This window comes from Hyperoodon ampullatus (genome assembly GCF_949752795.1).
Source record: "Hyperoodon ampullatus genome assembly, chromosome: 13".
NCBI lineage: Eukaryota > Metazoa > Chordata > Mammalia > Artiodactyla > Ziphiidae > Hyperoodon > Hyperoodon ampullatus.
Genome location: NC_136926.1, coordinates 9,151,181 through 9,174,320, shown reverse-complemented (window position 1 = coordinate 9,174,320; position 23,140 = coordinate 9,151,181). Strand labels below are relative to the sequence as shown.

Below are 23,140 nucleotides of genomic sequence, written 5' to 3'. Positions count from 1 at the left end.
TGGAAAATATTTCCAGGATATTCTAATGTTGCTATTTTAGGACTTAACTGTAAACAGAAAAAGAATTATACAATGTATTTGTCAGATTTAAAGAAGAAGAATTCAGTTTTAGGTGACAAGAAAAATTTTAATTGTACCTAGCTAGGACTACACGCATATATTTCACACAAATTTTATTACACAAAATATCATTGGCACATGGAACTATACATCAAACCATTTACATGGTAGTAAAAGTTTCTGAACAAACTAAAATTACTTAATGACTTAGTGGTGAATAACAATACTGAATGTAGAGAGAGGACACAATTCACAATCCCTTCCCCCCACCTTTGGCACATCACCAATACTCAAGATTGTCAAGTTAGCATCAGATGTTCTCCCTGTTCTTCAATTGACATTGATTGCATACACTTATTTAGCAAATCGTCTTCCTTTTTTTCTTCATTCATGTACGATTCAGAATCATTTGTAGAAACTGAAGGAAAAAATAAGAGTTTATAATGTCTGTTTTGGAAATAAAGTATTTCATCCTGAAAATTGAGATTTGTATACAAGAACAACCTTCAAAATGACCTACTTTTTTAATAAGCCTTTGGCAAAAACAAATTGCAATTTTCAAAATTTAATTATCTCCCTCTCCCCCTAAATCTCTTATTTTTAAAAATAAGATGCCCAGTACTGTATTCTAACCAAGTTATTGTATAGCAAATTCTCTGTTACTAAGTCCTATTTTCCCATTGCTTTTCAAAATCTTTTGACTGGGGGAAGTTATAGCTTCAGTATTCTCTGTTTTCCTTAAGTTCCTTCTCATTTCTTTTCTCTTGGGGGACCATGGGGACTTTTCCTCTATCTGTGGTTTCCTCCAGCTGTTCTTTTTGGAACCAGACTTACCTTCTCCCCTGCCATTTCCCTCATTTCTTGGATAGGCATGGTATGGTATTTATAGCAGAGCTGAGTGGTGCTGTCATACAGCAGTGGGATATGGGTTCAGAAGGCCTGAGTTCCCTGTTTTCTACCAACTTCCCTACTCACTGTGGTAGTAACTAGGAAATTATTTAACTTCCACTTAATCCTTTACACTTTATCAATTCTGAGGAATATTTCTGAGCATTCAGTCTTTCTCTTGCCTTTTTCATTTTGTGATATTCTGTACTTGTGGTAGAAGGATCCTTTATGCTGATCCTTCCCAAATGTGGATTTGTCTGAGTTGCTCTGTAAAATTTTGATAATAATAATTGGTTTGTTTCCACTGGTTTGAATATTAAACAAAATGGTATAGGTGATATAGCCCTTTGTTAACTATTTGATTCTATACAAAATATTGCTGTCTGGGGACTTCCCTGGTGGTCCAGTGGTTAAGACTCCCTGCTTCCACTGCAGGGGGAATGAGTTCGATCCCTGATCAGGGAAATAAGATCCTGCATGCAGGAGTCCCTGAGCAGTGTGTTCTTTTAAATGAAAGCAGAAATCGATTTCATGTTTAGTTTTGTTTGGAGCAAGTCACATTCTAAATTTTTTTAATGTCTTCTCTAATAGAAATGGAACTATATTGGGTTTAATATTTTTTAGCATGACATCTTTAAAAATGCATATATTAAGAATTCCACATTTACCTGACTGCATGAACAGTCTGCCTGGTTTTCCAAAAATCTTCAGTGACTTACATCTTGTTTTAGATGCATATCCAGTTTTTAAACTGTAAGAAAGAGAAGCAACTTAATTGGAACCAGCACAGTGAACAGCTATCAAATGCATGCGGAAGACCATATAAATTCTTTTTATTAAGCTGCCGACATCACCAAAGAGACCCTTTCAGACCCTGAATTCTCCCGTGACATACTAACCCTGAGATGCAAAGCTAATGATCGTAGCGCAGGTTGAATAATTGGGCATCTTAATCTCTTTTTTTCCTTTTTCCTTTTTTGTTTATAGTATTCCCCTGTGCATAAGCCACCATATGCTTCTCCTTTTAGAAGTGTTTGTATTTTAAATTTGAGTGGGAATCATTTAAAAGGGCAGTCTTCCATATCTTTAGCTGATCGAAATTTTTACAATTCCACAAAGTTCTAAAAACAGTAGCATATCCCAGTCAGCTTAGTAAAGAGACTATAAGATAGCATTCTTTTGTGCTTTTTGTCCAACCTATTCTGAATTTAACAAAGTGAACATATTGGGGAACACAAGATTTAATGTCATTTAGCTCAAATAAAATTGAGGGGTACATTTTTCTCTTAAAGAGTAGGAAACAAACCCTTCTTTGTTTCTCACTGGTCGCCAAAGGGAATGCTGTATGATCATCTCAGGTGCAGATGTAGCTGCAATGTTAGAAGGCCCCGAGTCCTCTCTCTCCAGCTGGTGTCGCCATGTAGTGCAGGGGTGATGCTGCTTATGTGAGTAACGAGAACTGCGGTGGTTCCTGTGGTGAGTGAGGACACCTGTCACACAAATCACCTCTGTTAGAACACCCTCTTGTTTCTTGTGAGAACTAGTGAGAAACTACCTGGAGGTGCACCTGCCTGGTTTTTGTGAGCTGTGCTGGGTCACATGCGTGTACTGCCTCTTCATTAACATCCTCAGATAGTTTGCATTATAGATCTTAGCAATGCTGCACAGGTAACGCTTCTGGCCTAAGGTGAGGTCTGGATGCTAGAAGACAAAACAAGATTTATAGGCTGCATTGTAGAACAGAGGTTGGCAATATTCCATATCTGAAAGGACAGAATGTTCATTTGGCCAAAAAACTAAGAGAGAAAGATATGGCCATTTAAATAGTACAAGTGACTCTGTTTGCCATTTCTACTCAAGTGATTCAGATGCCCACTGGGTTTGAGAAACACTGCCCTAGAAGAATAAGGAAAGTGTGAATCTGCTGTCTGTCAATGAATCTTAGTTCCCATGTGCCTCTCAGTGAGTGTAGGCATCTTGCCTTCTGAATATGATGTTTGAGGTGGTACCTCAAAAGTGGTACCTAAAAGCAACACAATTACTCTAGTCTTAGAAACAGTCTTTTCTAGCACCAGAAGAATAACTCTCCGTGTTGGACAGACTGAGGGTAGTCTGTTGGTCTCTCATATAAGTAATTTTTTTTTTTTTTTTTTTGGCCGTGCCTAGCGGCATGTGGGATCTTAGTTCCTGACCTGGGATCAAACCCGTGCCCCCTGCAGCGGAAGTGTGGCATCTTAATCACTGGACCACCAGGGAAGTCCCAGTCATATAAGTAATTTTGACTAAGATTTTCACTGTACTTGCTGATTTTAGAAGTTAACGCTCACCTAAAATGCAGGACTCCATTATATATGCATGTGTATATACATACAAACACAAGATTTACTGAACTGAATAGATAATAAATACAGAGAAAATTTTAAATGTTGGTCAGAAATAACTTATCAGTTTGTACAGATCTTTAGTAACCCGAATTTACACTGCTCTAGAGAGGGTACTTCTGCCAGCTATGATCTTTAATGGGTAATACAGGTCAACAGTTATGAAGTGTTTATTGCCATTTTCTTTACTTACTTGCTTTTAATTTTGTAGTCCTTGAGCAAAATCTTTATGAGGTTGGGTTTCTGTCTCTAGAGTGGAACTTTCCTCAAGCATCTTTGTGCTTGGCACTGAGCTTCCTGAGTAAAGGTACATTAGATCCAAAGTATCATAAAACCCTGAAAGAACTCTTATGATAGGGAATCTATAATGATAAAATCCTTGCATTCACTCATGAGTTTACCCAGCAGATATTTATGGACTCCTAGACAATGTGCTGGGTGTACTTGTCTTCCACAGTGCCTTACCCTCTAACTAGCTTATCTTCAATAAAAAGTTCATCTCTGAATACAAAGACTTGGTATTTAAATAAAGTATTGGTATTTGGTTAGCATACCTTTAGAAAGGATGTCTCTGTCATTGACTTAGGGATGTGAATTGTTTGAACTTGAGGCGTTTTCCATAACTCTTGCAGCTTGGTTATGTGTGAGTTCATTTTGTGTCCATCTTTGAATCTATCTGTAGACAAGGACATTATTATGTGAATTTCATGAGCAAAGATCAGTTTAACAAATTAATTATTAAGATCCATCTATTTACATGTGTCATTGATTATCCTGGAATACCAGTATGAGTCAGACTGTTAAATCTGAAGAGACATTATGATATGCCATTTGCTTTTAGAGCACACAAAAATCTAAGATATTTATAAATATTTACTATATATAATGATATATAATCATTACATATGGACAAAATTATTTTGAACTTAGCTGAGATGCAAAATGTTGACAGTAACTTATTTCTTTAGTTTATTGTATGTCAGACCATACTAAACAGGAATATACATGCAGGATTTGTGCTTTAAAGATTTTCAAAAATATTTTATTCATTTGCCTTCAGTATATAGTTTTGAAATTCTATTCTGCATTAGACTCAAGATAGAATAACACACATTTTATCCCTTTAATGAGGCAGTGTTAAAATGAAGAGCTTTAGGGACTTCCCTGGTGGCGCAGTGGTTAAGAATCCGCCTGCCAATGCAGGGGACCCGGGCTCAATCCCTGGTCCGCGAAGATTCCACATGCTCCGCAACAAGAGAAGCCATCGCAGTGAGAAGCCCATGCATGGCAGGAAAGAGTAGCCCCCTCCCGCCGCAACTAGAGAAAGCCCACGTGCAGTGACAAAGACCCAACACAGCCATAAATAAATAAATAAATAATTTTTAAAAAAAGAGACACTGCCATCAAGGTGGTTTCATCTTCTAAAAAAATAAAATAAAATAAAAATAATAATAGTTAAACGCAACAAACAACCCAACTGAAAATCGGCAAAGGGCTTGCATAGACTTTGGATGTCTCCAAAGAAGATCTACAAATGGCTAATAAACACATGAAAAGATGCTCACTACCACTAATGATTAGGGAAATGCAAATCAAAATCACAATGAGGTATCAGTTCATACCCATAAGGATGACTATCATCAAAAAAACAGAAAACAAGTGTTAGCTGGGATGTGGAAAAATTGGACGCCTGCGCACTGCTGGTGGGAATATATTGAATAAAATGATGCAGCTGCTGTGGAAATAGTATGGCGGTTCCTCAAAAAAAGCAAACAGAATTGCCATATGATTCAGCAATTCCATTCTAAAACAACCACATGTATATAAAATAAATAGTGATATATATATATATACACACAGATATGTGTGTGTTTTTCCTAGGTAACTGTAAGGACTATAAATTTTCCAAGGAAAAGCAAAGTGAATTCAGGTTTATATATCATTGAATTGAAATTGCTCCCCTCAAAAAACTAGTGAGAGGTCTTGGGGGCCTGTCTTAACCTCTTACCTCCAGCAGCTCTATCCTTTACTTCAAGTGAGAGGAAAATAGCAGCACTGAGAAATATTTTATGTTCTTTGAAGTTGAACAATTTAGAATTTTTTCCTTCAACCTGTGTATAAACCCCAGGTTGTGTTCTGTCCTTTTCAACCAACATCAGTTATAAACACAGTTCTTTTCAGATTCACTGCAATTTTGAAGTACTCGTTTGATGTGAGATATCTTAACAGGAGACAAAGAACCTGCTGGATTGTTGTTTGAAAATCTTAAAGAGTTTACCAAGGATGCTAATGAAGACTTTTTAAAATTCCATTGTGTGAGTAGTTATAGCAAAACTGGCTTCTCTGAGCCATATTATTGATACATATTATCTTCTTTATATGCTCTACTCACCAATACCTTTGGAATTCTGGTAATAAGGATATCCAGCTGATCTGTTTAAAAAAAAAGAGAGATGTAAATAATATGTAATAATTGACAGCTTTATAAGCATTAAAGAAAGCATTTTAAATGAAAAAAGGACAGTATTGCAGATGCTTTTTACTTTTCATGTTTCCATCAGATAATAATGTCTTGCAAATCTTCTCCTGTAATTCTGGTTATATCCTAATGACTCCAGGCTTCTTCAGAGTGGGTTATCTGAGATTTTTACCATTCTGTAAAGGATTTACTTTAAGCCAGATTTGGCTTTACTTTTATAGCCACCTAATCTAATTCCTACACCGAGCTCAATAAAGTTGTTTGGGCTTCTGTGCTATCCATGATATTTTCTTCCTTATTTTTAATAAAGTAATTTATTGTATGTAATTTAAGGTGAACTGGAACTGATAAGTTGGTCTGTAATGTTTCTAATTTTGTACAAGTTCATTTTTTCTTTTCTCAAATTGACAAACACTCCCTTTTTCCTCTTCCTGCAATTTATTCAATGACCAGGAATTCATTGATCCCCTGAGATACTGGGATCCAGAACTTTGCCAAGCGCTGTGACGAACAGCAAAGAAACACACAACCCCATCCTATCTTTAGAAGTCCTCAATCCACAAATACATTTTTTTTTTTTAAAAAAAAAGATGGCCATGGGTGCAGCAGGAGCCATGACAGTGTGCTTGAGAGGAACACCGGGCAATTCTCACTTTTAGGGAATAACTCATGCAAGGGATGAGGAGATACTGCCCCCAGCAGTAACTTCAGCAACTAATTGTCTTCAGCATCCAGGAAATAATAGTAAAAGCCTGCTCAAAATGAAATGGATTTATGAAAAAGGAACTACTGGGTGAAGAAAATGTTAAAATCAAGGTGTCTCTAAGATTCAGAGTCATCTGTCTCATTACAGATTATGAATCCCAATTTGACATAAAGGTGGCTAATGTCACACACAGGGAAATGATTTGACTTGGAAGCGCTTCTTTGAACCTCTGTTCCCTTGGTGCCCCCCAACCCCCCAACCCCACCCCGCCAACCCCTTTTTTGTAGAAGTACGTTGACCAGACCGCAAAATGTCCAGCAGGTTTCGTAGCGCCCCCTCGGGCAGAAGAGGCACCCAGGCGACTGTCGCAGTCACCGCGTTTAGTCAGTCATTGCACCAACCCTCCTCCTAAGCTTCCCTCAGAAGCCCTTCCCCTAAACTGAGTCGGCTTCCATATTTCCCATCGCAGCCACAACAAAGCTTCTCTCTTCCTCTCACTTCAGTACATTGGGGACCAGTCTACTGGAGCAGCCTGCTCCTACCCCCTCCTCTACCCGGGGATCACGACCCGGGGCTGATCGCCATCTTCCCAAACCCCTCAGGGCCCCGCAGCCTCACCCGCCGCCGCCACCCTCGGCCCTGGCCACTGTGGGCGGCTCTGTGGAAGAACTGCACTCCGTCCACTCGGACACTGGACCCTGGCCGGGCATCTCCTCCCGGGTGCCCTGACCGCGAGCTATGTGCGCAAGAAGCTTTCCCCTTTCCCGTCCCCTGTCAGCACGCGTGCCTCAGGCAGGGCGATACTGGGGGTGAAGAGGCAGACGCCGGATTCTAGCCCCCTCCGATGAAGTCCGGACACTGCCCGAACAGCTTCGGGAGAGCGGGGAGGGCAGATCCACGATCCTGGAGTTAAGTTGGGGGAGGGGCGGGAGTCCTTTAGTTGATTGAGCGTTTGTACGTTTGCATCTTTTTGTGGAAGGGATGCGACACGGAAAGGAAGTATACCTTCCCTCTAAAACGGAAGGTGCTTTCCACCTCAGTATCCAGATCCTCTGCAAATTTGTAAATCTCGAGGGTCACCATATAGGTCAAACATCAGTACGCAAATAAAGGACCAAAGCACGCGGCTGAGGGATGCAGAGTGTTACGGTTGTCCGTTATCACCAAGGCAACCAGACCTCGCCAGAATCCCAACCGTCTTTTTCGGCCAACTACTTCTGCGCACGCGCACACCCTCCCCGGGCTTTTCGCAAAACGCGTTTCACATAGGATTTGGCCCTCGGGACACCCCGTAGTCAGAGGCGCGGCCGAACTGAAGCCGCAAAAGGAATTTGGACTGCGATTGGTTTGTAGTCGTGTTCCGGGAACTCAGTGGGCGTCGCGCGAAGGCTGAAGGGAGTGTCGTGGTGGCGCTCTGGGTCTCGGCGGCGGGAGGTGTCAGGAACAGGGGGAGCAAGCATGCCTCGGTATGCGCAGCTGGTCATGGGCCCCGCAGGCAGCGGGAAGGTGAGGCTTTGGCGGGAGAAGGAGAGAAATGTCGAAGTTTTTGTGGGAGGCCGGGAGGTTCAGGTCCTGAGGGAGGGGCTGGCGGTTGTGTGTATTGGGGACCTTGAGACCCTGGGCAGCTCGCTTCTGCAGCCTGGTCTTCAGTGTCCCTTTTGTTGTTGTTTTGAAAGGAGATTGATGATAGTTGCTAATACTTATTGCGTACTTAAGCCCCAGATACTGCCCCAGGTATTGCGTACTTAAGCCCCAGATCCTTTCCTGTTAAGGAAAAAAAAACTTATTTCCTTAACAATCCTGTGAGTTAAGTCCTGTTACTCCCATTTTGCCGGTAAGGAAAATGAGACACAGAAAGTTTAAGTTTTTGCTCAGGGTCACACAGCTAGTAAATGATGGCTGGAATTTGAATCTAGTTTTGTCTAACTCCAGAATTTGTCCCCTGTCTTTAACCCAGGAGGTTAAAGTGGGGTCTCGTTAATCACTGCTTCTCAGAGATTGAGACGTGGACTTCTGGAATTTGAGGAGACTTTAGGAGGTACATGGGCCTGACATTAATGAACATTGAATCGTGTATTGAGAAAGTTGCTCCCTTTTCAGTTTTCTTTCAGTTTGCATTGAGGTGAAATAATCAGTTTGGTGCTAGCGTATCTTCAACACTTCTTTAATTCTCAAGTCTTTTTGGAGAGCAGATCTTAGACTCAGAGGTTTTGACAGGCAATTATATTTAGCTAGAACTGAAAGAATTTTGTTAAAGTTGTATATAATTTTATGGTTACCTTCACGTTATGGCAAGTATAACTGGTTTTCTGGTTAGAGATACAGTTTTTTCTTGTAAACAACTATTAAGGGAATCCTGTTAGGGGCACTCAAATATGGTAGAAATTGTGACGATATTTATCAAATAACAGGAGTGTGGGAAACACTGGAGCCTGTGGAGGTGTTGTGTGGCTTCAGTTTTTAAATTGAGAAACACGTTGCTCTGATGCTTGGCCTATTCTGGGTGCAGGAGATACACATGTGACTATGATATGGCCCTTGCTCACCCGAAGCCAGTAGTCTATTTGGGAATACTTACAGGTGACTAGTTACTTAAAATACAGTGTGATGTATAGAGAGGACCTCCTAGGCAGAGAGAACAGTGTGTGTAAAGTCACTGAGGAGAAAGATAAAAGCATGATAAAAAAAAAAAAGCATGATAGAGGTTATTTCTATATTCTAGATTAATTTTCAGACTGATTGTGTTAGATAAGTATCTTTCTATAAACTTTTGATGCCTGCTACCAGAAATACTCACTGGGCATGTTCTTTGTGCCAGGCATTGTTCTGGGCCCTGGGGATTGTGTAGTGACTAAAACACACACACAAAAAAATCCTGTGCACTTGTGGAGTTTATTCAAACATATGAGTCAATTAGAAATAATTATCAAGCATTTATTATGTACCAGGTACTGTTATAGTCCCTGGGCATATACAACTGAATAACACACATCGCTGCCTTTATTTATTTACTTACTTTATGGCCTCGCTGTATGATTTGCTGGATTTTAGTTCCCTGACCAGGGATCAAACCTGGGCCCTGGCAGTGAAGGCGCCAAATCCTAACCACTGGACCGCCAGGGAACTCCCAACACATTCCTGCCTTTATTTTTTTATCTTTTATTTTTTTAAAAAGTATTTATTTGGCTGCGCCAGGTCTTAGTTGCAGCACATGGGATCTTCGTTGAGGCGAGTGGGATCTTTAGTTGCAGCATGCGGGCTCTTAGTTGCTACATGTGAGATCTAGTTCCCTGACCAGGGATCGAACCCGGACCCCCTGCATTGGGAGTATGGAGTCTTAGCCACTGGACTGCCAGGAAAGTTCCCACATCCCTGCCTTTAAATAGAGGGTGGGAGAGACAGACAAGTAGCCTAGAGATTTTAACATAGTACATGAGGGATAAAAAGTTTTCTAAACCCAAAGTTGTAAACTGATAGTGCACTTCCAGGCTATTTACTGGCCTGATATTCTCTCATCTTGGAATGTTACTCCCCTGGCTTGGCAAGCACACTGCTGTCTCTCAGCTCAGATATTCCCTTCTAGAGACATCGTCCCTGACCACCCCACCTAAAGCTTTGTTTGAACTGTACCAATCCTAGTGGAGACACTTTGTGTCAGGTGCTGCACTGTGTAATCAGAAATCTTCCCTTTAAATTCCACTTGTTGCATGTTAGAGCAGTAAGGAGCCTTGGTGATCATGGAGGCCATTCCAGTTAGAGACAAGAAAATTGAGGGACAGATTGGAAAAGCACCCTCCCCAGAGTTACCCATGAGTCTGAGCCAGGTCTGGATCTGCAGCCCAGTCAGGTGTCCTGACTCCCAGCCCAGTGCCTTTTCCCTCCTTTCAGTCAACTTCTTGGTCAATGAAGGAATAGTCTTCGCCTTAGTAGACACTGCCCAAGGGGTGTGGAGAGTCCTTCTGGAGGTGTAGAGGGTAAGCACTGCACTGCTTGTTGCTGTAACCCCTCACGCCTTGTGACATCACAGAGCACCTATTGTGCCACCATCGTCCAGCACTGTGAAGCCCTCAATCGGTCTGTCCACGTTGTGAACCTAGATCCTGCCGCAGAACATTTCAACTACTCGGTGATGGCTGGTAAGTCCTGAGCAGAGCCTTCCCCCTCCTTCAGGAAACATAGGAGAGTAGGGAGGCAGTGAGCACTGACTGCTCAACACAGAAGCTGAAAATTAATACAGTCTGGTCCCCTGGTTTCGTGGTGGACAACATGAGGCTGAATGTCATTTGGTGACATGAGCTCATGTTGATGTATGTGACAGTATCCTTTCTTAGTCTCTGATGTAAGAATTAAAAGTTAGTAGACTCTTCCCTCACCACCTTTCCCTTTTGTTTCTTTCATGTTTGATCATGTTTGGTAAACCTGTTTTACTGCTGATCATACTATAAGTGAACAACCTAAATGTTTTGTCTTTTAATTTAATTCATTCAATTGTCTGTTGAACACCTACTTTATGCCAGGCACCAGGGTTATAGCAGAGGACAAGACAGATAACTATCCCTACCTTTGTGGACCTTTTAGCAAGGGAGATAAGCAAGATGATAAACATGTTACAGATTGTGGTAAGGACTGCTTTAGGCTGATGAGAAGGAATAAGTGGGGGAGGTTGCTTTAGGGATGACGTCTCTGAGAAGGAGCTATTTGGGCCTAGACCTGAAGATGGTAATGTGCTCACCAAGTTGGCGAAAGGCTTTCCAAGATGGAAGAATATCAAGGTCACTATATAAGGGAGAGATGGGAAAGGGCTTGGTGTGTTCCAGAAAAAGCGAAGATGCTGATGAGCTGGGGCATAAGGAATGAAGGAAAGAGACGGGTAGGAGCTAGTAGAACATGAGAAGTATGGGGTTTTTCCTGTTTTTTACCCTGTTTAGCCTGTTTGGGCCGCTGTAACAAAATACCAGACTGGGTGGCTTATAAACAACAGAAATGGATTTCTCACAGTTTTGGAGGCTGGAAGTCCAAGATTAGGGTGCTGCCAGCATGGTCAGATTCTGGCGAAGGCCCTCTTCCCAGTTGTAGACTGCTGACTTCTCACTGTGTCCTCACATGATGGAAGGGGGAGAGGGAGCTCTATGGGACCTCTTTTATAAAAGCACTAATCCCATTCACCTCCCCAAAGCCCCACCCACTAATATCATCATCCTGGGCATTAGGTTTTCAACATATGAGTTTTAGAGGGACACAAATACTCAATTTATAAGGGACTTCGCTGGCAGTCCAGTGCTTAGGACTCCGCGCTTCCATTGCAGGGGGCATGGGTTCGATCCCTGGTCGGGGAACTAAGATCCCGCAAGCTGTGTGCGGCACAGCCACCCCCGTCCCCCAAAAAAATCCTCAACTTATAGCACCTTTCAACAGTGGAATGCCATTAGAGGGTTTCCAGCAGGGGAAGAGGATTGACATCTGATTTGTGGTTTTCTTTTGTTTGTTTTTTTTTTGGTGGAGGGGTTGTTTGTTTTTTTAATATTTATTTATTTGGTTGTGGCGAGTCTTAGTTGCGGCAGGCGGGCTCCTTAGTTGCGGCTTGTGAGCTCCTTAGTTGCGGCTCGCTGGCTTCTTCGTTGTGGCACATGGGTTCCTTAGTTGCGGCTTGAGGGCTCCTTAGTTGTGGCTTGCTGGCTCCTTAGTTGTGGCATGCGAACTCTCACTTGCAGCATGCATGTGGGATCTAGTTCCTGGACCAGGGATCAAACCCGGGCCCCCTGCATTGGGAGCATGAAGTCTTAACCACTGTGCCACCAGGGAAGTCCCTGATTTATGTTTTTAAAAATAACTGGCTCTCAGATGAAAAATGGACTCTAGAGGGTCAAGAGTCGAAGCAGGGACCAGGAGTGAGGCTATTACAGTTGTCTAGGTGGCTTGGACTAGGGTGATCATGGTGGAGATACAAAGGAGCAGACAGATATGGTATATATTTTGCAAGTAGAATTAGCAACATTTTGTGGGAGATTGAACTAGAAGCGTGTAGGAAAGGGAGAGATCAAGGGTCACTCTTAGGTTTCTGACTTGAGCTGTTGAGTGCATGATATTGTTTACTGAGGAGGAAGACAAATCGGTTTAAGTTTGAGGCAGTTCTCTTTGCACTTGCTAAGTTTGAGATGTCTGATAGCTATCTAAGAGGTGATAGATACCAAGAAGGCATTCGGGGACTTCCCTGGTGGCGCAGTGGTTGGGAATCCGCCTGCCAATGCAAGGGACACGGGTTTGAGCCCTGGTCTGGGAAGATCCCACATACCGCGGAACAACTAAGCCCCTGCGCCACAACTACTGAGCCTGCGCTCTAGAGCCCGTGAGCCACAACTACTGAGCCTGCATGCTGCAACTACTGAAGCCCACAAGCCTAGAGCCCGTGCTCCGCAACAAAGAGAAGCCTCCACAATGAGAAGCCCACGCACCGCAATGAAGAGTAGTCCCTGCTCTCCACAACTAGAGAAAACCTGTGGGCAGCAACGAAGACGCAACGCAGCCAAACATAATTAATTAATTAATTAAAAAAAAAAGACATTCGGATGTAATATTCTGGGATTCAGGACGAGGTCTGGCCTGGAGGTGTAAATTTGAGGGTCAACAGCGTATAGTTAGAACATAAAGACACAGAACTGGATGAGATCACATTGGGAGGGAGTATGATTAGAGAAGAGGAGCCAAGACCAAGCCTTGAAGGCGTCTCATCTTCAGGGGTCTGGTAGGGGAGGTGGGGTCAGTGAGGTAGGAAAAAAGTCAGGAAAATGCAGCGTCAAAGAAGCCAGGAGGGGACTTCCCTGGTGGCGCTAGTGGTTAAGAATCCGCCTGCCAGTGCAGGGGACACTGGTTCGAACCCTGGTCCAGGAAGATCCCACATGCTGTGGAGCAACTGAGCTTGTGCGCCACAACTACTGAGCCTGCACTCTAGAGCCCGTGCTCCGCAACAAGAGAAGCCACCGCAATGAGAAGCCTGCGCACCGCAATGAAGAGTAGCCCCCGGTCACCACAAGTAGAGAAAGCCTGCACGCAGCAATGAAGACCCAACACAGCCAAAAATAAATAAGTAAATAAATTATTTTTAAAAAGCCAGGAGAAGAGACTGTTTCACGAAAGAGCTGGTGTCTGGTTATGTCAGATGCAGCTGGGAAGTTGTACAAGAAGACAGGGGAGTGTCTGTGAGATTTGGGAATGTGGAAGTGTTGGCGACTTTGGTGATTTCAGTGGGATGGTAGGGATGGAGGCCAGGTTGGAGTGGTTTGAAGAGTGAACTGAGATGATGCCGTGTAGATGCTGAGCGGAGATGACTTGCTGAGGAAGTTTTGCTGTGAAAGAAGCAAAGAAGTGGGACTATAACTGGAGGGGTATGTGAGGGTCAAGGGAGGTTTTAAGGTTGAAGATGGTAACTGGAACAGAATTGTATGCTGAAGAGAATGATTCAATAAAAAGAAAGAAACTGAAGATACCAGAGAGGGGCAATGGCTGCAAGGTTGACTGCGAGAGTGAGAAAGGGGAGGGGCTCCCAAACAGGTGGAGGGTTTTGCCTTTGCCAAGAGTTGGGAGGTTCTTCCATTGTAGCCGGAAGGAAGCCAAGGTGGAAGGCACCATGTAATATTGGTGGTGGGAATGTGGGAAATTCTCTTTTGTTGACTTCTGGTTTCTGTGAATGTCATGTGTGGTCATCAGCTGAGGGTGGCTAGAAGTGGGTGTGGGTAGGGTGAGGGAGGCAGGTCGAAAAGAGAGGAAGAGGTATGAAACAGTCATCTTCCTTGAGAAAAAGCATTTCATTGCTGTGGGATCATTTGGTTGCTTCCAACAGAGAGCACTCAAGCTAGCCTGTGTAAAAGGAGGATTTTTTAGAAGGAATTGGGGACTTCTCACAAAACCCAAGAGCAAGCAAGGCTTTATGAGAGACTAGAACCCAAAACATAAAAACTAACAGGAATCTAGGCTGGCTTTCTGTCTCTTTTTGTCTGTCTTACAGACCAGCCTTCTCTGCTTCGGGATGCACATGGCAGCCAACAAAAGTCCCCCCACCCCAAGTTCACATCACTTTCTGGTCCAAGTGCCTTACTGACTAGTGTCCTTGAGTCATCCTTTTAGAAGGCCCTAACTTTGAGCAGATGTTTATCCCTGGGAAAGTGCATAGGAAGACATTATCCATATAAATGTGGCTGTGAGTGAACTGAGATTGTAGGTTTGAACACAAGAGTACTGATTTCCAAAAATTTGTAATAGAAGAGAACCATGTGTATACCAGAATGTTTAAGCTCCTGCTGTACGTGATTTAGCTACATTATCTCATACAGTCCTCATCCTTCTACCCCAGGATATATGATTTGTCCCCACTCTTATACATAAGGAAAGTGAGGCACAGGGAGGTTAAGTAGCTTCCCTAGGGCGATGATATTAAGAAACGGTAATTGGTTTTCTTGGTATGGTTTTGTTTTACTTGCTTAAGAATAGGTGGTGTATATTCACATTGTTCAAATTGCAAAGGGTACAGAAGAGTAAGTATGCAGGAAACCGTCTTCCTCCCAACTCCATGTCCTGGCAGGTGGCTACCCTCCCTTGAGGCAGCCAGTGTTGCTAGTTTCTGGGGTGTCTTTCCATAGTCTATGCATGTAAAATAAAATATGGATATTTGTGTATATAGTAAATTTTTGTCTTTTTGTCTTTTTTTTTTTTTTAAACACAAATGATGGCATTCTAACACAAAGTTCTGCACCTTGCATTTTTCAGTGAACAGTATACCTGGAAGATTATATCACCTCAGTTCTTAAAGAGCTTCTCCTTTTTATGGTTAGATAGGATTTCATTGTCTGGCTGTACAAAAATGTATTTAATTTGTTACCATGGACACTGCTACAGTGAATAACCATGTACAGAAGTAATTTCATGCATGTGAGTTTTTATATAATTGTTAATTATCACCAGTGAGGATAATGCTCTTGTATTCTGGTCCCTCTCTGTGGTTTCAGACATCCGGGAACTGATTGAGGTGGATGACGTGATGGAGGACAATACTCTGCAGTTCGGTCCCAATGGAGGATTGGTATTTTGCATGGAATACTTTGCCAATAATTTCGATTGGCTAGAGGACTGCCTCGGCCATGTAGAGGATGACTACATCCTTTTTGACTGTCCAGGTAAGTCAGCTATTTGAATATATCATTTTCCTTGAAGTCGTGCGCGTTCTGTCTTCAGTGGAGAAAGTGGAGTGAGCATTCGTAGCTCTAAACCCTGCTGCGGTAAGGTACAACTCGCTTACTCATTGGCTTATATTAATTCATTGAGTTTACTGAGTGCTTATTTTGTACACTGGAAATACCTAGAAAGCAAGGTAGCCATGGTCTCTGCCCTCATGGAGCCCACAGGCAAGTGGGAGTGCTAGGCAGTATAAACAAAAATCACCCAAATGGACTTCCCTGGTGGCACAGTGGTTAAGAATCCGCCTGCCAATGCAGGGGACATGGGTTCAATCCCTGGTCCGGGAAGATCCCTCCCACATGCCGCGGAGCAACTAAGCCCATGTGCCACAACTACTGAGCCTGTGCTCTAGAACCTGCGAGCCACAACTACTGAGCCCACGTGCCACAACTACTGAGCCCGTGTGCCTATAGCCCGTGCTCTGCAACAAGAGAAGCCACTGCAATGAGAAGTCCACACACCACAACAAAGAGTAGCCCCCGCTCGCCGCAACTAGAGAAAGCCCGCGCACAGCAACAAAGACCCAATACAGCCATAAATAAATAAATAAACAAACAAATAAATAATCACCCAAATGATTATTTAATATATTTCTGACAGGCACTCCACAGGAGTAGCACAGACCGTCACACAGCAGGGAGGTTGGGGAGGCTTCTCATCAAGTAGCATGTAAGCCAGACCATAGGGTGAGGTGAGGGAGACTGTGCTGCAGGCAGAGGGCACAGCATGCTGAAGGCCTTGAGGCAGGAAGGAATGAGCTGCATTTGAGGCACCCAAAAGGCCCTTGTGGCTGGAGCACAGTAAACAAAGAGAAGTGTCCTGAGGTGAGACTGGTAGGGGACAGATGATCACACGACTTCTCAAGCCAAATTATGAATTTAAGACTTAAGCCTAACCTAGTTTTGATCATTTGTGGCTCTCACATTTTTTCCCCTTTTTAAAAAAAATTAATTTACTTATTTATTTATTTATTTTTGGCTGCATTGGGTCCTCGTTGCTGCGCGCAGGCTTTCTCTAGTTGCGGCGAGCGGGGGCTACTCTTCCCTGTGGTGCTCAGGCTTCTCATTGTGGTGGCTTCTCTTGTTGCGGAGCACAGGCTCTAGGCGTGCGGGCTTCAGTAGTTGTGACACATGGGCTCTAGAGTGCAGGCTCAGTAGTTGTGGTTCACGGGCATAGTTGCTCCGCGGCATGTGGGATCTTCCCGGGCCAGGGCTCGAACCTGTGTCCCCTCCACTGGCAGGCAGATTCTTAACCACTGTGCCACCAGGGAAGTCCCTCCCCTTTGTTTTTAACTGAACATACACACACCCACAGAATAGTGCAGAGGTCATAAGTGTACAGCTTGATGAAGATTCCCAAACCTAACACACCTTTGTAGCATTCACTTTTGATCAGCAAAAACGGAAGTGTGAAGAACCTCACTTTCTACATAAAGCTGCATAGATTCCTTGGGATTCTCGAGGTATTGTGATTGCTTCAAGAGCCTGTAAGACCCCTTAAAAATTGAATATATTACCACCAGAGGTTGACTTCCTTTTTTTTTTTTTCTCAGCTGTCTTATAGAAAATTGTTTTCCTGTAATTTGGTAATTTAACATATATCCTGATTGTAATAGTCTCATAATGTTCTTCATGTAGGTCAGATTGAATTGTACACTCACCTGCCCGTGATGAAACAGCTGGTCCAGCAACTAGAACAGTGGGAGTTTCGAGTCTGTGGAGTTTTTCTTGTTGATTCTCAATTCATGGTGGAGTCGTTCAAGGTTCGAGGATAAATCTGTTGTCGATTTTTCAGTCATGGGTACAAGCAGATGACAGTCTCCTTTAATTGTTGTGTGATTTCTGGATGTTTCACAAACTATACTCCAGAATTATTTAATATCCTGTAATATTAAATTATTATAATAATGTATTTTTAACTCAAATGATAAATTGTGATACTGTATAGATTTGGGGGAACTACTTACCAAGAAAAATTAGGCAGATGTGTATCTTCACATAAGTCTATTTTTCTGATGATGTTTTGTCTAGTTTATGAACTATCTAAAACAAACATTATTTCCCATTAGTATCCCCTAAGGAATATTTGATGGAAAAGATTAAAGGTATCATCTAAATTGAGATTTGTGATCACCATGGATTAAATCTACATTTTCCCTCCTTATCCTCACCCTTGGAAACCAGGGGTCAGGAATCTGATTAGTGGACTGTCTTCTTTTACTTTACTTTAGCCTTTCTTTTACTTAGGCCAGTTTTGTTCAGAGAGGAGCAGGAGCCTCTGTTTTATGTGGAGACCAGGGAACTTTGTTGGCACCAGTTGATTCATCTTCCCTTTTCTGTTTCCTCCTTCAGTTTATTTCTGGTATCTTATCAGCCCTGAGTGCTATGATCTCTCTAGAAATTCCTCAAGTTAACATCATGACGAAAATGGATCTGCTGAGTAAGAAAGCTAAAAAGGAAATTGAGAAGTGAGTTTGCTTCTTCCATATCATCATATGTCAGCTGCAGAGATGAACCTTCTAAGCTTTATTTCGATGTGAGGTTCTGTCAGTCTATAAATCTAGTTTCCTGATTTATTCTTCCTTTTTATTCATCAGTCTTTTCTCACTTTTAAAGGTTTCTAGATCCAGACATGTATTCTTTATTAGATGACCCTACAAGCGACTTAAGAAGCAAAAAATTCAAAAAATTGACTAACGCTATATGTGGACTGGTAAGCTTTCGAAATTGTTGGATTTTATTTTTAATGACCTGGTCAGGTGTGTATTGGCATCCATTCAGTGGCCACCATTTTGGAAAACATGGTCCAACCCTATTGCCTTGCCAAAGGTGGAGGGTGGGAGTCTGTGGGCTGGCTGGTCAGCAGTTTAATTTAGAAGCAGTTATTGGCAGTAGCCAGTAAGTTAACTGACGTGTCTATTACTCCAAGCGGTTTTGGGAGCTCAGACTATCTTTGCCTTTTGGAATTTCCAGTGGTGGTTGAGTTCAGGTAAATGCCTATGAAACAGTGTCTGGTTCAGTAACAAATCAGCAAGTATTCTAGTTGGTCAGAGGCCAGAAAAATCAGTATTGATTTGCTGTTGTTCTGTCTCTGTCTGTCCCTCCTCCCCACAACACACACACATACACACACACACACACACACACACACACACACAAATGGTTTTAACCAGAAGTGTAAATGGTTATAAAACTCAAATATAATGTGAAAATTAAGTATTTTGTACTTCAGAATGACCCTTTCCGAAATCCCCAACTTGTAGATTGACGACTACAGCATGGTTCGATTTTTGCCTTACGATCAGTCAGATGAAGAAAGCATGAACATAGTATTACAGCATATTGATTTTGCCATTCAGTATGGAGAAGACTTGGAATTTAAAGAACCGAAGGTACTTTCTGGTTTGGGGTGTTTATTGCCTTTTGGTAAAAACGTTTACCAGCACTCACTGGCCTCCTGCATAATCCCATGGAGTTAAGCTCTCTGTACTCAGAGCTTGGGCATACATGGAAAGAGGAGGTGAAATGCAACGGGGCTCGGGCTGCCCTCACGTATGTCAGTGGGGCCCTGTCACAGCACATTAGCTGAGAATCGGCGTGAGTGTAAACTCGAGGAAGAGTTTACTTCTAAATGAGACATAAGCCCTTTAATTTACCACATGTCTGGAAACATTCTGTCAGTCATTCCTTTTGTTATTATTAACGATCACTGTGAGCAACACCTGGAGCTGATGCTGGGTGTTAGCTCCTTATAGAGCATTACCTGAAAAACATGTAAGCATATACTAGGTCAGCTGAGGGGAAGTGGAGGTATTTTCTATCTTGTGTTTCCTTTGTGTCAGGAACATGAAGATGAGTCATCTTCCGTGTTTGACGAATATTTTCAAGAACACCAGAATGAATGAAGAGTTTGTTAAAAAGTAACTGAATGTGTGAGGAGCTTGTGGCTGAACTGGCAGAACCTTCTTCTCTTCGAAAGATGGAATACTAGAAAGCTACTTATTTTAATGAAAAAAATAATACTTGACTCTTTATCAGCAATCAGGAACATGCCTGAATCAAGTTCTTAGTTATTCTGAAACTGCTGCTGTTTAAAGTGGCATCTTTTAGTAGTATTGGAACAGCATAATTTAGATTTTAAAAGTCGAAATTGAAATGAATGTAGATAGATTTGTGTATATAATATAAATTAGCACCTGTGATATAGTTAAGACCAGTCTGCTTTTAGTTTTACTGTTTGATTTTTGTTATTTTTGAAGTTTTTTTGGAGGGACAGGAATTGTAACAAAATATACATATATGTGTCCAAAGAAAAAAAAAATCGGAAGGATATAGATAAGGCCATTGCTTACCTGTATCTCCCAGTTTTCCTACATTGAAAATGTATTATTTGTGTAATTTTAAAATGAAAATTAACTGTTTTAAGATATATATGTATATAAATAAAAGAAACAGGAAAATAGTACTAACTTTTCATTACACTCTTGTTTTCCAGTCAGAATTTAAAATATTCAGCCAGGGCAATTTTTTTTTTTCAAAGTTTTGAATAAGTAAATTTCCCCAAGTGTCCAAATGTAGGCAGTGACTTTTTTTTTTAAGTGTAATTTGTAGTCTCTGAGCACTTAAAAATGTGTATTTTACTTGAATAACAAATGCACAAAAAATGCAAAAGATAATTTTTTCTTTTTAACTTCTTGACACATTGAATTGTTTATTTTCAGTATTTCTAAGTTCATTTGTGATAGGCCCTGGGGAATGGCTAGTCAGTTAACAGAAACTTCTCTAGCACCCACTAAAGGAAAGCAGAATCTCTTTTATTGAGTTCTGCCAGGCATTGTGCTAAGCAGAAGCATTTTGCATAATCTCTTTCATTTAATCCTCACAGCAGGTCTCCATTGGCGCTGGATCTTCTTGCAGTTGCAGATTAAGTCCTTGTAGAAAACCTGTAACTTGGGTTAAATTTTTAATCATTCTTGGCCTAGATAGCAGAAGTACACCTGCAGTGTCAAATTTGATCCATTTTCATTAAAGATGCAAAGTGTGAGGGGCCATAGCTATCAGTGGTAACTTGTGCCTAGCGGCCCAGGCTGGGGGCAGGAGTTGGGTATTTGCACCATGGTCCACTGGTGAGAGCTATTCTCACAGGGCACTCAGGAGAACATGATGAGTGGACAACATGAGGACGTGCTGGGCTGCTCGGGGACTTTTTCTGTGGCCCTCGAGTATGCAAAGGGCAAAAACACCCTGATCGGGCTTCCCTGGTGGCGCAGTGGTTGAGAGTCCGCTTGCCGATGCAGGGCACATGGGTTCGTGCCCCGGTCCGGGAGGATCCCACATGCCACGGAGCGGCTGGGCTCGTGAGCCATGGCCGCTGAGCCTGCGCGTCCGGAGCCTGTGCTCTGCAACGGGAGAGTCCACAACAGTGAGAGGCCCGCCTACCCCCCAAAAATAAAAAAATTAAAAAAAATAAAATCCTCTATTAAAAAAAACCCAAAACACCCTGATCTCCCAGTGTTGCTAAATTTTAGAAATGTTATTGTCATGTGAGAGGGGAAGAAAGAAAAGACAAGCTTTTCATTCGCCCTCTTCATTACTCCTTGAGCTATACCTCCCTACTTTAGCTTCTGGAGAGTCTGGTGTGTGCCTGTGGGGAAGAGGTGAAGGGCCAGATTCCATTTCCTTCCCCTCTCGACACTGGAGTTTAAAAGATGAATATGACAGTTCTAGTCCTGAAGGATTTCACTGTCTTGTAGGAGAGCCTGACGTGATTCTTCAGACAAATTTACTAGTGGGTGCCAGGCACTGGGGCTAAGATGGGACCGCCTAGGGCAAACACGACCTTACTGTCATCACGATGATATGCTGGGCCCTTAAGTCTAACCATAAACAAGGAAACCTCTGATAAGGAATGTGAAGAAAACAGTAATGAAATGGAGAGTGACTGTGGGGCTACTTTGCATGCCCGTCAAATAAGTCTCCCCCTAAAAGGTGCAATTTGCCCAGAGATGTAAATAAGAAATCAGTTGTGGGAACATGGGACAAAGTAATCTAGTTTGAGGCACTGGCAGAAGAAATGGCCAGAAGCAGCAATGACCTTGGCTTTTAACCGGAGGCGTAAAAGGTTAAGAATTCCTGAGCTTTTAGTATGTTCCGGGCGTGTAATTTCAAAGCACTTTACATGCAATTCGTTTCATCCTCAGAAAACTGAGGTAAGTACTGTTATCTCCATTTTCAGACAAAGAACTGAGGCACAGAGAGGTTAACCTGCCCGGAGTTACACAGTCAATAAATCTTGGAGCTGTATTCAAACCCAGGGTCCATTTTCTCAACCATTACACAAAGAATTGCAGCACATAATCACACAAGAGTAATACACAAATCCCTTCTCACTGTGATCCTTTCTCCGTTTTTAAAATCAGTGGACTGAGTTCATCCTTTCACTCAACAAGTATTATTGATGCTTACCATGTACCATCACTGTTATCGGCATAGGGATATAGCAGTGAACAAAACACAATCCTTGTCGACGTTCACATGGAGAGAGGGAGACAAAACAGAAGTAAACTAAAAAGAATCAGAACTAAGGAAAAAGAGGGGAGTGAAGTGGGACTGAATTTAAGATAGTGTGCCCCAAGGAATGCTGCACTGAAAGGGTGATCTTTAAGGAAAAACAAAGGAGGTGGTGATTTATCACTGGGATTCAGTAACCCCGAGATCCATCTCCATTTTTGCCCACACCTCACGCATGCGCGACACTCAGAGCCCATGCCTAAGGCTTGGGCGCCCCCTGATGTCCCTTCATATCCGCGCAGCCGCAACAGCTAGCCGCGAACAGCAAGGCCGGAAGCGCGGCGTCGTGCCCCCGCCCTCCCCTTCCGGCTCACTTCCGCCTACCCCGCCCGGGCTGCCAGACCGGAAGCGCCGCGCTCTAACCAGATCCTTCTCATCGGGGTTGAAACCCGGGCGCCTCCAAGATGCCGGTAAAGGGGCCGAGCTGGGGGTGTTGGGAGAAGGCGGGGATTTGGGAAAATGGCGATAAGTCGTGGATGCGCTGAGAAAAGCGGGCCGAGGGGGGCAGAGAGAAAGCAGGGGCCTGAGAAGGGGAGAGGCGAGAGGAGCGGGCCGGCCCCTGTAGGATTCGGGCGGCCCGGGGCTGTAGACCGGGCTTGGAGGACCGGGGCGCGGCAAAGTGGGCTAGAGATCCCGGGCGTGCTGAGGAGACTGCCTCAGTTCTTTTGCCCTCTCCTCTCCAATCCCGACCCCTTTTCTCGCCCTTTCTGCCTCCCTCCGACTCCAGCAGGGTTCCCAAAGCCTCACTAGAGCCGCGAAGGCCAGGGCTGCCCTTTTAATTTTTCATATCTCAGGTCTAGTGTCCGGCTTCTGCTTTTTTTCCTGCAGG

At 42.9% G+C, this 23,140-nt stretch overlaps 2 protein-coding genes across 3 annotated transcripts; one reads left to right on the top strand and one right to left on the bottom strand.

Annotated features, from left to right (window-relative positions):
- Positions 1-112: 112 nt before the first annotated feature.
- On the bottom strand, positions 113-7,224 carry FAM216A (family with sequence similarity 216 member A; the record flags this gene model as incomplete). The annotated part of the gene is made up of 7 exons (XM_079718214.1): positions 113-478; positions 1,617-1,699; positions 2,255-2,438; positions 2,520-2,649; positions 3,884-4,005; positions 5,722-5,762; positions 7,133-7,224. The coding sequence occupies 7 exons, from the start codon at positions 7,222-7,224 to the stop codon at positions 360-362; spliced, it is 771 nt and encodes a 256-aa protein (XP_079574340.1). The 3' UTR covers positions 113-359.
- A 748-nt stretch (positions 7,225-7,972) lies between these two features.
- GPN3 (GPN-loop GTPase 3) lies at positions 7,973-20,206 on the top strand (the record flags this gene model as incomplete). Of its 2 annotated transcripts, none has more annotated exons than XM_079717840.1 (8): positions 7,973-8,020; positions 10,542-10,650; positions 15,514-15,681; positions 17,380-17,504; positions 18,094-18,209; positions 18,358-18,454; positions 19,005-19,133; positions 19,584-20,206. In XM_079717840.1, the coding sequence occupies 8 exons, from the start codon at positions 7,973-7,975 to the stop codon at positions 19,644-19,646; spliced, it is 855 nt and encodes a 284-aa protein (XP_079573966.1). In that variant the 3' UTR covers positions 19,647-20,206. The 2 variants fall into 2 exon arrangements, with proteins under 2 accessions (XP_079573966.1, XP_079573965.1); XM_079717839.1 differs by having other exon boundaries at positions 7,973-8,050.
- Positions 20,207-23,140: the final 2,934 nt, after the last annotated feature.